The sequence below is a fragment of the Phascolarctos cinereus genome, unplaced genomic scaffold, assembly GCF_003287225.1.
Source record: "Phascolarctos cinereus isolate Bilbo 61053 unplaced genomic scaffold, phaCin_HiC Scaffold_4;HRSCAF=312, whole genome shotgun sequence".
Classification (NCBI taxonomy): Eukaryota; Metazoa; Chordata; class Mammalia; order Diprotodontia; family Phascolarctidae; genus Phascolarctos; species Phascolarctos cinereus.
In genome coordinates, this window is record NW_027555847.1 from 157,208,936 (window position 1) to 157,221,270 (window position 12,335).

At 50.3% G+C, this 12,335-nt stretch overlaps 1 protein-coding gene across 2 annotated transcripts in view; it reads right to left on the bottom strand.

Moving 5' to 3' along the window:
• Positions 1-12,335, bottom strand: part of CNTFR (ciliary neurotrophic factor receptor) — a 93,819-nt gene that overhangs the window by 16,794 nt on the left and 64,690 nt on the right. For both annotated transcript variants that reach the window (XM_020966932.2, XM_020966931.2), the window contains one exon: positions 41-158. In XM_020966932.2, the coding sequence (XP_020822591.1) occupies positions 41-158 (118 nt within the window). The remainder of the gene's footprint in view (positions 1-40; positions 159-12,335) is intronic.

Genomic DNA, 12,335 nt, shown 5'->3' on the forward strand with positions numbered 1-12,335 from the left:
CACAGGATGGTCCCTAGGAATAGGAGGCAGAGTCACTTACAGAACTGTCACATTGAATGTGTTGGGTATGAATGTGGGTGCAGGCAAGTGCCAGCTGCAGTAGAATCCCTTGGGGTAGCTGTTAGAGCGGCAGGTGAGGACAGGCTCTCGGGGTGGCACTGAGGGGAAGAAAGGGAAAAGGAGGAAGGGGTACAGGTCTTGGTTTAGCACCTTCAGGATCAGCCTGAGGCAACCACTCATCTACCTATCCCCTGACTTTCTGGTCCCTGGGGTTGAGGATGCCTAGCAGTTTGTTGGCACGCCCTTCTTCTGCGGAGGTTTATAGCTCTCCACCCATCCAGCACCCATTTCACTACAGTGACCATATTCTAGTGGCCACAAGGTGGCAGCAGTGTCTGGACCCACAATAAAGTGGGGGGAGAAGAGGGGGAAGAAGCCAAGCAGCCCCAAAGAAGACCCCATTTCATCCAGCTTCTTGGTGTCTGCAGCCTCCACCCATACCTTCCTCCCCTTCCTCAATTCCCTCTTGTATTCAAAGTGGCACCCCTCTTCAGGCTGGATTGTTAAGGATCTTGCCTGGCCTTCAGTGGGAAAGGAAAAACAAAGACAGAGAAATAAATGACCACAGCCTTGCACCATCAAGTACATGGTCTCCTTCGACCCTAACAACAGCCTTGTAAGGCAAACAAGGCAGGCATAATTATTATCCCCCTTTTACAGATGAGGAAACTGAGACCCAATAAGGTCACACAGCTATTAAGTGACAGAACCAGGCACTAGAACCCAGGTCCCCTAACTTTTGGTCCAATGCTCAAAATCACAGATGTTCACAGTCAGACGTCATCACACACCATTTCATCCAACAGGAGTTTGCTCGACAAAATCCCAGACAAGTGGCCATCCAACTCATACTTGTAAACCTCTAGTGATGATAAATGAATGAAAAAGCATTTATTAAGCTCTTTATTAGATGCCCTGGGGGAGCTTCTCTCCTCCAGTACCTGACATCCCAAGGACCGACCCCAAGCCCCTTCAGACCAGACACTGGTCTTCAAATGTCCGTTAAGTGAACACTGGAAGAACAGCAAGTGAGTCGCTGGTTGGTAAAGGGAAGGAGAAGTAACCTCCTTTGCACTGCCCAGGAACAGTGAGATAGACCAGATGATCTTTGCAGATCCCAGAACCTTTCCAAAACCTAGGCCTGGCAAGGCCCATAAGTCTACTCATCTCTCTGCCTCCCTGACCTATATCAAGGCACATGTTCATGGTGATACACTCCTATCCCAATATACAGCTATTTCCCGCCACGTGCTTGAAATCTAGACAAATCATAATAATGCACTGGTATGTGGTGGCTGGAGTATTGGATATGAAATCAGAAGACTTGGATTCAAATCCTAACTCAGAAGCTGACTTTGTGGCCCTGGGCAAATGAAACCTCTCCGAGCCTCAGTCTGCTCATCTGTTAAGTAAGGCCATGGAACAAGCTAGCTTCTAAGGCTCCTTTCAGCTCTAAATCTACGGCCCCACAGTACCACTCCACTACCTACACAGAGAGCAAGATCCACACTAATCCTGATGCAGTTATTTCAACGCTCAGCTCTCTTGATGCGTAACTGTTCCATGCTGGGAAGGCGAATGGGAACTCTTCTTATAGAAGTACCCAGGTACTCAGGTCATGGGGGTGCCCACCCCCGAGGCCAACTGGTTGAGCCATGGCTATAGTTCCATACATACCTCCTCTCCCCAGAGACAGGTCCACTATGCATGGGTAAAGCCGGAAAGGGAACCGGCTGTATCGATTGGGGAGAGGGGGGAGGGAATAGGGCAGAGGCCTCCTTAATGGGGTTACTGGAGTTCAGCCAAGCCCCCAGCTGTGGGGGAGGAGACAGTGATGGAGACGGCCAGAAAGACAGACTGAGGGACAGAGACAGAGAGAAGTGAAGGCTTACCCCAAGGAGGGATGGGGATGAGAGCACAGTCCCGTCCCCACCCCCACCACCTCCTCACCTTCAGTCATAAGATGATAGGATTTTGAGTCAGAAGGAATCTTAGGAAACATCTAGAGTAAGCCTCTCAGTAGGAAACTGAGGCCCAGAGAGAGGAAAAAACTCGCCAAGGTCACACAGGCAGTTAGCAGCCAAGCCCAGATAAGAACACAGGTCCTTTGACTCCCAACTTGGTGGCACTGGCACCGCACCGCACCACACCCCCTTGCCCTCACAGGAAATGCTGGAGAAGGTGACCTCTACCATGCCTGGGCAGATCCTTCTCCATCCCCCTCAACTCAGCCCAGCAAAGGCCTGCAGATTATTTATATGCATATCCTGACTATTACCCTGTCCAGATCTCCTCCCCACCCAAACTAAGGGCTGCTTAAGAGAGATCTCTCCCCCAACACCGAGGGTTCCCCCAGGGTGGGGCTGCATAGCTCCCTCAGGCCGAGGGCTCCCCACAGAGAGAATCGTGTCTCCTTCGCAACCCCCCAGATCTGGGGCTCTTCAAGGGAAGGAACAGTACTTTTCTCTACCCCAGATCACAGGCTACTTGAAGTGGGGGGCCCGAGTTTCCAGCCCCCCAAACTAGGGAGTCCCCAAGGGCAGGAGTTGGATATCCTCCCTCAGGCCAAGGGCTCCCTGAGGGCAGAGAGGGAGGAGAGGGAGCCCCTGTCTACAGGAGGGGAGTACAGGGGGAGGGGGAACCTGTCAGCAAAGGGTCCATGAAGCATCCCAGACCCAGGCCAGAAACTCCAGATGTTTAATTAAAGAAAAACAACAAACCGGCACAGGGGAAGCTCCTCTCTGTTCACCTGCTAAATGAAACAACTGCGGCAGCTGCTAAGGGGTTGGGGTGGGTCCCTGGGGGGGTGGGGGTGGATACCCTGGCCCCTCTACTCCTCCTACCAGTTAATCAATCATCAGGGGCTGGGAGTGGGGCCTGAAGCCAGGGGAGAACCTTGGAAACAACCCAGGAGGGCTTCCTGGGGGGAGGCAGGTCCAGGCAAGAATGCTGATCCTAAGTCTGCTTCGGTCTCCTGAAAAGGGCTTATGTCTTCTGAGTCCGTGGTATCTCGGTATCAGTATCTCTGTCTCTGTGTGTGTGTGTGTGTCTCTCTCTCTCACACACACACACACACACACACACACACACACACACACACACACTCTCAAGCCCCACTGCTCTCCTCTGACATTTTTCTTCATGCTAACTGGGGGTGTTCCTTGGGGCTCCAGCCTATTCTATCTCCACCCCAACCCCAGTTATGAGAATGATTCCCCAATATAATGCCCCTAGATCTACCACCACCTCCTCCTGGCTACAGGGCTCCATATAGATATTCCATCCACAGCCTAATCTTGCACGTCCAAAATCCAGCAGTTTCCCCTTAGCTGTGAGTGACTTCTGGCAAATTTTTCCCCATTCTGGGCCTCAGTTTCCTACTTGAGGGATTTGTACTGAAGCCCTTGGGCTGGGCTCTGCTCATGGGGAGAAGGAAAGAGCAGCCTCCATTCCTGACCCTGGGGAGCTCACAGTCTGATTGAAGAGAAGGAGATTCAGGTGCAGGAAGCCATTAGAAAATAAAACAGGACAGCGTGTGATCAAGGACAGAGAGTGTGTGGCTTAGATGCTAAGTACTTGAGGAGGCCAGAGAAGGGAGAGAGCCGAGTGGTTGCACCAGTCAGGGAAGGCTTCCTGAAGGAGCTGGAATTTGAGCTGGGCCTCAAAGGACAGGTAAGATGCTACCAGAAAGGGAGAAGGAATCCTATGATGGAAAGGAACACAGGAAGCATCCTCCTGGCTTCTTTGCCCTGGGCAGATCCCAGACGGGGGAAGGAAAGACCATAAGAATAAAAGATAGATGGGGAAATAGAGGTAAGCAATGAGAAAGATACCCAACCAGGACTCAGAAAATGACAATGACCCAGGAACATAAATAGGCAGCTACTCAGAGAGAGAGACTGGAGCTAGAAATGGACAAAAAGAGACACAAGGGATGGAAACCAGGGCAGAAAGAAGCAATAAGAGAGGGATGAAGAGAAACACAGGCCAAAGGATAGAGATAGGCAGAAACAGACTTGTACACACTAAGGAGCCAAGAGTGGGGGAGGGGGGGATGGAAGGGGGGAAGAGGAGGAGGGGAGAGTCAAAGTCAGTTACAGAGGAAGAGAGAAGAGTCAGAGGAGGAGAGCAGACATAAATGGGAGGGAGAGGGGGAGAGAAGGAAAAGGAAAGGGGGCACAAAAGGAGAAGAGGGAAAGGGAGGGGGAGAGAGAGAGAGAAGGGGGGAGGGGAGGCAGAGAGGTGCAAAAGAAGAAGGCGAGGGAAACGAAGAGGGAGGGAGAGAGAGAGGAAGGAAGGGGGGGGAGAGAGAGAGAGAGAGGAGAGAGAGAGAGAGAGAGAGAGAGAGAGAGAGAGAGAGAGAGAGAGAGAGAGAGAGTATTCTCAGTCCTCTCAGTAACCACCCAGGGCTCCCTGATCTTCCAGCCTTCCGTCCCTAATCCTCTGCCCTGAACTCCTTTCCCCCCATTTTGTAAGGGTTTTTTAAACATCTTAGAGATTAACAGCCTGGGAAGAGACAGATGTTGGTCACGATGACACCATCAGAAGTGGCAGTCCTCAGAAATCTTATCCATTATCTCAGGGGTCCCCAGAAATCAGTCCATGCACCCCATATTTACCCCTCCCCAAGTTCTCTCTGGGGCAACTAGGTGGAGCAGTGAATAGGGTGCCAGGCCTGGAGTCAGCAAGACTCATCTTCCTGAGTTCAAACCTGGCTTCAGACACTTACTAGCCATGTGACCCTGGGCAAGTCACTTGACTCTGCCTCAGTTTCTTCATCCATAAAATAAGCTGGGGAAAGAAATGGCAAAACTACTCCAACATCTTTGCCTAGAGAACCCCAAATAGGGTCACAAAGAGTCAGACATGACTGAACAACAACAAAGGTTCTCTTTCCCTATCTCCTGACCTAACTTGATCTTTTAGGTCAGCCTCTTTCACCTTCAGAGGACACTTTCAGCTATCTAACCACAATCCACATAGCAGATGATTAAGTATGACTGGACCAGACCAAGGGGTCTGAATCAGGGCAGCAATAGGTCTGACCAGTTGTAAACATCTGCTAGCCTACTGCACCCAGCTCAGCCACACCCCTCTCCTCCACTCTGCTCCCTCCAAAAGATTCATACCCTTCAAGACTAATTGGATTCCAGGGGCTAATAAACTTAACTCCTGCCTCCCCTGGGAACATGGGCCCCCTTGTTACCTCATTAGCCACCTCACAGGGAGCCAGTGACCCCTGGCCTTTGATTCCTGGACAGAGAGCAAACATCTGGCCTAGCTATAGGACTTATGGTCTGCCCCAGATCCCCCAAAGACTGAGACCCACCATGGTTAAGCCCCAGGGGAGAGAGAAGGGAGAGAACAGGAGCACAGAGTAGACTTCAGGTTGTCTGAAAGAATAGATTCTGGTCACTGCAAGCAGAAATCACATGCAAGTCGGAGTCACTGTCTGAGATGGACAGAAGGATGGAGATGGTCAGTGAAGTTGTTGGAATATGAGTTAGGATGGAAGAGGGAAAGGGACCCAGGCATATTAGTCTAAAGAGTTTTTCTCTAGAAGGGCCCTAAAGGAGAGAGGCAGACTATCTTCTGGGGGAAAACCTTGTTTTATCTCCCTCTCTGAGAAGCCTCATTTCCTCTGCCGCCGCTGCCGCCACCACACTTTTGCACCAAGACAGGGGCAGTACTGGCCCCTATTCATTCCCACTACAACTTACAGCCCCTTATTCCCTCTGCGCCTTCAGGGCAAGAGCCCCCACTTAGAATCACAGGCTGTCAGAGCTGGAAGGAACCTTTGATTTCCTTTAGTTCAGGGGTTCTTAACCTACAGTCTAGAAACTTATGATTTTATTGTTTGTGTGTGTGTGTGTACACACACATGTATATATAGACACACATATAATATATATTATATATGTAAGAGACATATGTCTCACATATCTAACATATGATATATAGACATATCTCCAATGTGCTAAGTGAAGTTCACCTGTATCCTATACATTCATTCATTCAGCGAACATGTACTAAACACCTGCTGTGTGCCTAGAATTATGGAGATTCAAGGAGATAGTCCCTGCTATCCCTCCCATACATACACACATTCATACACTCTCTCTCTCTGTGATCAACTGTCCATTTGGAAGGCTTGAGTTCTGAAGGTCCTGACAGGGTAGCTCTAAAAATAAGGGAATAGGGAAGAGGAGATGGGGCCCCCAAAACTCTCTAGATCACCATCACCCTTCCCCCTACTTGTCGAAAAGTTCTTCCTAACATCTAACCTCAAATCTTCATACCTATTTCTTCCTAACCTGATCACAGTAGGAAGAAACAACGAGGTGAATGAAAGGGAATCGTATATGTGCCCCTAATCTGTGAACTTTAGGGGGCATTTCTCCTCCCCTGTCTCTGGCCCCCATCCTTCCCCACTTCCCCCAGTCCAGCCCCTGGGGCTGGGAATCGGTTACAAACGTCCGGCCACATGTGCTGTCTGTCAGCAGCCCGGCCACATTTTCCAGAGCAAAGGAAAGATAGGACTGCATGGAAAAGGTCTGTAAGCAAAGTCCTCTCAGCCCAGGCCCCCCTTCCCCACCAAGAGCCAGAGAGGGAAGGAACACAACAGGTTTGGGGGGAGTCCTTAAAGATCTTCCTTTCTCTTCAATCACACTGACCCGATAGTAGAAGGGATACAGATGGGATGGCAATAGGGACTTCCCAATCAAGGTGCTAGGCTTGGAGGCAGGGAGAGAGGGAGGAGAGGCTGGGAAGAGAGAAGATGCACCCTGGGAAAGATGTTTTAAAAATACCCCACAAGAATGCAGGGAGAAGGGGGCAGCTAGGTAGCGCAGTGGATAGAGCACGGGCCCTGAAGTCAGGAGGACCTGAGTTCAAATCCGGCCTCAGGCCAAAACACTTGACACTTACTAGCTGTGTGACCCTGGGCAAGTCACTTAACCCCAATTGCCCAAAAATAAATAAAAACAAAAAAAAAAGAGTGCAGGGGGAAGACCTCTAAAAGTGGTGACAGGTCAAGGATGGTTCTATAAAATTGTTATCCACATTCAGAGGAGTGAACTGAGAGGGATTTGGGTGAAGGCAGAACAGAAGCAGTAAGAGAAGGCTTGCTGGACAAGTGTCCATATCCCACACTGTTGGTAAATTGTAGGGGCAGGGGAGCTGACTAGAGGGCAGAGTCTGAGAAGGAGGTGTTGGGCGTAGGTGCAGTCGGCAAGGGCTTCCTGAAAGAGGAGAAACGACTCCTGCCCCTCAACTCCTCTCCTTGGCTCCATCACAAACACTACCTAGCCCCACCACATGTTGGGGCTCTGGTAGGGATTTATGGTTAAGGGATCCAGAGGGGAATCATCACTCCTGGAAAAAACTCAGAATAAAGGAAACAAGACAGACCACACCCACCCACCATCCCCCAGATTCCCTAAGAAATCTCTCAGACTGGAAATTGATGTCTGTGTTCCTCCTCCATCGTACAGGCATGTTGCTCTCAGGTACTCTGAGCACTCAGGCACTGTGTGTATGTGTATAAGTCCACAAAAAGTCACACGAGTTAACAGCATTGTCTGGGTATTATGTGTGTGGTTGGGTCTATATGTAATGGAACACTGTACATACATGCATTTCTATGTCTACTTGTGTCTCCTGTCATGGGAGGTCCTCCTACCAATGTAGATGGGCAACTGTTATGTCTTCTAGAGCTGCCTGGGACATGAGAAGGTTAGTAACTTGCCCAGGGCCATGTGAGCAAGGCAGTAATTGAGCCCAGGGCTTCCTGACTTTGGAGACATGTTCTCTATCCATTGCTGCTTGCCTTTCCTCCCTCCTCTTTCTCTCATTATATCTGCATACAAATGTACAAATGTAATAATGGGTTGAACCAAAAGTCTGAGGGCATTTTAAAGCTTTAACAAACTATTGTAAGACTTCGGGGACACCCTATACATGCATGTCTACGCATGCTTACATATGTGTGTATATGTAAGCTACACTGTGGCATGGCTAGGTGTGCATGTGCATGCATAGGTACAGTGGGGAGGGTTTCTGCCTATGCATGTCATCATGCAGTGCTACCCTACACATCAGCAAAAAAACAGTGACTTGCCCAGGGTCACACAGCTAGTAAGTGTCAAGTGTTTTGGCCCGAGGCCGGATTTGAACTCAGGTCCTCCTGACTTCAGGGCCCGTGCTCTATCCACTGGGCTACCTAGCTGCCCCCTTCCCCCTGCATTCTTGTGGGGTCCCTTGTCAAGGTCCCTGAAATTCTCCTATCAAAGCTTCACTGTGTTAGGTTAGACAGAGAATCACAGATTGTCAGAGTTGGAAGGAAGCTAAGCTATCCCCGAGTCCCCTCTGAGGCCCAGACTTGACCAAAGGCCCACACGGAGTTACTGACAGAGATGGGATGAGAACCCAGTGTTCTCCTGTTTCTGGGTAAGCTGCGGGCAGGAGAATCCAGCAAAGCACATTGCAGATATTATCTCATTTTACCCTCACAACCAGCCTAGGAGGTAGGTGCTAGGAGGAAGACTTTCTGGTATCACTGAGGATAGGAAGAGGAAGGGGACATGAGGGAAGCCAGGGGTACTAGCCCCCTGAAAGAAGTAATAGGGTAAGAAGACTACAGATGAGAGGAGGAGAAGGAGGTGGACAGAAAAGACACACACACACACACACACACACACACACACACACACACACACACATACACACAGTTGCAAGAGGCCATATCAGATGACCTGAGAGGGCCCCCTGGCAGGGTGATATACCTCACAAATATTCTAGGAGCTGAGGGTGTGAACTGGAGAATCAGAGAATTGAGGGATTAGCGAAGGGGGTGGGGGGAGAATGATTGCTGACAGATGGAGTTAATTCTGTCCTGCTCCCCCAGCCCTCCCCTACCAGTCTGACTTTGAGAGTCCCGGGGAAGGACACCCTGGCCTCCCTGATTGCACTCCCCATTCTCCCCCTTCCCTGACACCACACATCTCTGAGGAATTCTTTCTTGCTATCTAATGTTGGTTCCTCCCTTCCTGTTCTCTGGTCCCCTCCAAATCTTCCCGCGGGGTCTCCCCCCCAGATTTATCTTCCCCTGGGCCTTTACCTCCTCCACAGATAGGGCAGACAGCCTCTTGGAGACCAGGATATTTGGGTGCCTCAGTTGGAGGCAGCTCCTTTGATCTCTGAGGGCTCTCCAGCCGTCAGCCTGAGCCCCACAACACCTCCGGGGTTCTACACCTTCCCACACTTAATAGACAGGAGTTGGGGAGGGGAAATAATACTCTGAATTAGGGCAAAATGTGTATATGTGTGTCTGTGTGCTTGTGCGCACATCCAGATGTCTAAACATGTGTCTGTCCATGGGAAGTAGGTGTAGGTGTCTGTGCATATGAGTGTATGCAGAGGTCTGTGGGTCTGTCTGCATGCATATGCTGTGTAGGGCTGGAGAGAAGAGGTCGGCCCCCAGTCCTCATGTCTGACCCTGCAGCAGGAAGAATACAAAGCAGAAATCAAGAAAGATTTCCCAGGAAATAAGAGATCTGGGGTTCTGGATCACCTGAGGGAGAGTGACCCCCTCTGGGTAACTACCTGGACTACTTTCCTGGGGACAGTGAACAGAAAAGGATGACCCACGGAGGTCACTCCAGGCCCTGCGATCCTGAGGGCATAGTGGGGGAGGGGAAGTAGGAGGGGTGTCACATCAGAGATGAGAGTGAGCTGGTGAGGCTGAGAGTTTTCCCTTTCATGTGGATGAAGGAATGCCAGGCCATGTGCCAGGGGTCAAGTTACCCATGGCAGGGAGGCAAGGGGCGGAGGTAGGATGGGGGGGGAGTGTTGGCAGCCTGGGCCCTGGACACCCAAGCTGTGGTGGAGGGGGGAGGGGATTCAGCATGTGCAGTTCACAGTGAACTGTGCTGTACAACACCCAAACACCAGAGATGTTCCTCCAGGGACAGCAAACAACTCCTTGACCTGTCTTCCTGAGCCCAGAAACAGGAAATCATCCTGCATTAAATCCAACTCTCCAAAAGAGATAGGCTGTGGACTTATCTACCCTTTGCTCACCTGGGTTCCTTATATGAGAAGGGAAAAGTAACAGAGGCCTGTATTATTTCCCTTTTCTCCCCAGCTCCAGTCCCCCACCCACTTCACAGGCCACCTACTGAAATGAGGCACAAACAGGCAGGTGGGGTTGGGTCGGGAAGAAACACCTTAGCAAGAATCAAGACACTCTCCTGGCCAGCCTCAGGTATCCTGGATGGTGGAAAGAGTGCTGGGTCAGGGTCTGAAACCCACCTGTGGCCTGGAGCAAATCTCATCTCTCAGCCTCAGTTTACAGTGTTGTCAAATGAAGAGACTAGACCAGGGGTGGAGAACCTGCAGCTGCAAGGCCACCTGTGGCCCTCTAGGTCCTCAAGTGCGGCCCTTTGACTGAATCCAAACTTCACAGAACAAATCCAGTTTGGATTCAGTCAAAGGGCCACACTTGAGGACCTAGAAGGCCAAAGGTTCCCCAGTCCTGGACTAGACTAAGTGATCCCTCAGATTTCTTCCAGCTCTAAGGCTACGGTGCTATGAAAATGAGAGGAGAAGAGGTGACTCAGTCTTGGAGCAGTTCAACATTACCACTAGTCTTAGGAGAAAGTTATTGCACAGTTCAATTTCCACCTTTTCCAGGAAGCCCTCAGAGACTTCAGAGGAAAGCTAGGAAGCTCCTTGGTCCATACCCTTTCCTGCCTGAACTTGGATTTCATGCACTAAGATGCCATTTGCTTGGTTGGGTAAAGAAAGAATAAATTATTAGGAATTTCAAGAAGACTTTGGGGGACATAGGGATGGGGTCAAGAAGACCAGGGGTGAGGAAGAGAGGGAGGGAGGAGGACACAGGAAGTATGATTATGAGAGCTTTGGGTGGGGCAGAGGGAGTGATTCCACATGTGAGGGCCTAGGGGGAGAGGACAAAGTGGTCAGCACTGGCAGGGGCCCCAGTCAGAGAGGAAATTCCTTCCGGGGAGGTTGGGATGAGGAGCCTAGCTTTGTACATCCCGGCAGGAGTTGGGAGGGAGGCGTCAAAGGCCGAAGCAGCAGAAGGAACAGAGGAGCTGGAGGGATCAGATCAGGATCAGGGAGGCCTTCAGCCTCTCACCAACTCTCCCTAGGAGGTGCTTTGTCTCCATTTAATGTCTCTATGTCAGAAGAGGGAGGGACCGTCCCTCAGGTTCTCTAAGGATAGGGCTGTGTCTTTACCTCATATAATAATAGCTGACACTTGCATAGTATTTCAAAGTCTTCAAAGCGTTTCACACAGATCACTTCATTTGAGCCTTAATAATAGCCCACTGAGATAGGTACAAGTGTTATTTTTTATGGATATGGAAACTGAGGCTCAGAGTGGTTAAATGACTTGGCCACAGTTCAAAACAGCCAAAGATCTTCCTCTGACTCCAGGTCCACAGCTCTATCCACCAATATAGGTCTTCCTGTATCTAAATCAAATACACTATCCACTCTGCCACACTGCCTTTCTCTCATAGATAGGAACGGCTATTGTATCCCGAGTGTGGGACTGTCTTCCCCCCTCAGACAGAGGCTTCCCAAGGACTGGACTATTCAAGGCCTAGGGGGACCCAGGAGATTTCCTATTCTTCCTCTGGCAGTTTTGGGGCAGTTAAGTCAACTAAGCCTTCAGCCTCCTCTTCCCAGATCTGTATCAGTCTTTACCACCAGATGCTCTGAGATCTAGGACCAGTCTTTTCCCCAGGTCTCAGTTTCTCTACCTGTTGAATAGCTGTGTGGGAAGGGGAGCATAGACAGCCAGAAGGTACTGATAGTTCTCTAGTCTACATCTAGAGAAAGAAGAGTAGGGTCAAGGATAAAAATAATTTTTTTTAAAAAGCACAGAGAATCAAAACCCACTGGCACCTAGACATGGGAGGAAGAATTGGATTTTCTGAGGGCACCGTAACCTCAGAAGGGTAGGTCTGAGGTCAGGCTGCTAACAGACCCTCAGAACACTTGCTTACAGGAGTGGAAGTTCAATCTGGACTGAGAGTAAAGTTCCAGGGAAAGACACCCTGAGGGAGTCCTTAACTCCTTTATTCCCTGCTCTCCCCCCTCCCCACCACATACATAATTCACAAAGCAGATAACAGAGAGGTGATTCCAAACACCCCACATGACCTGCCACTTCGCCCCCTCTCCACTCCTCTCTCTCACTCTTCAGTGAGTGCCTTCAACCTGCCTCCACCAAGGCTCAGCCG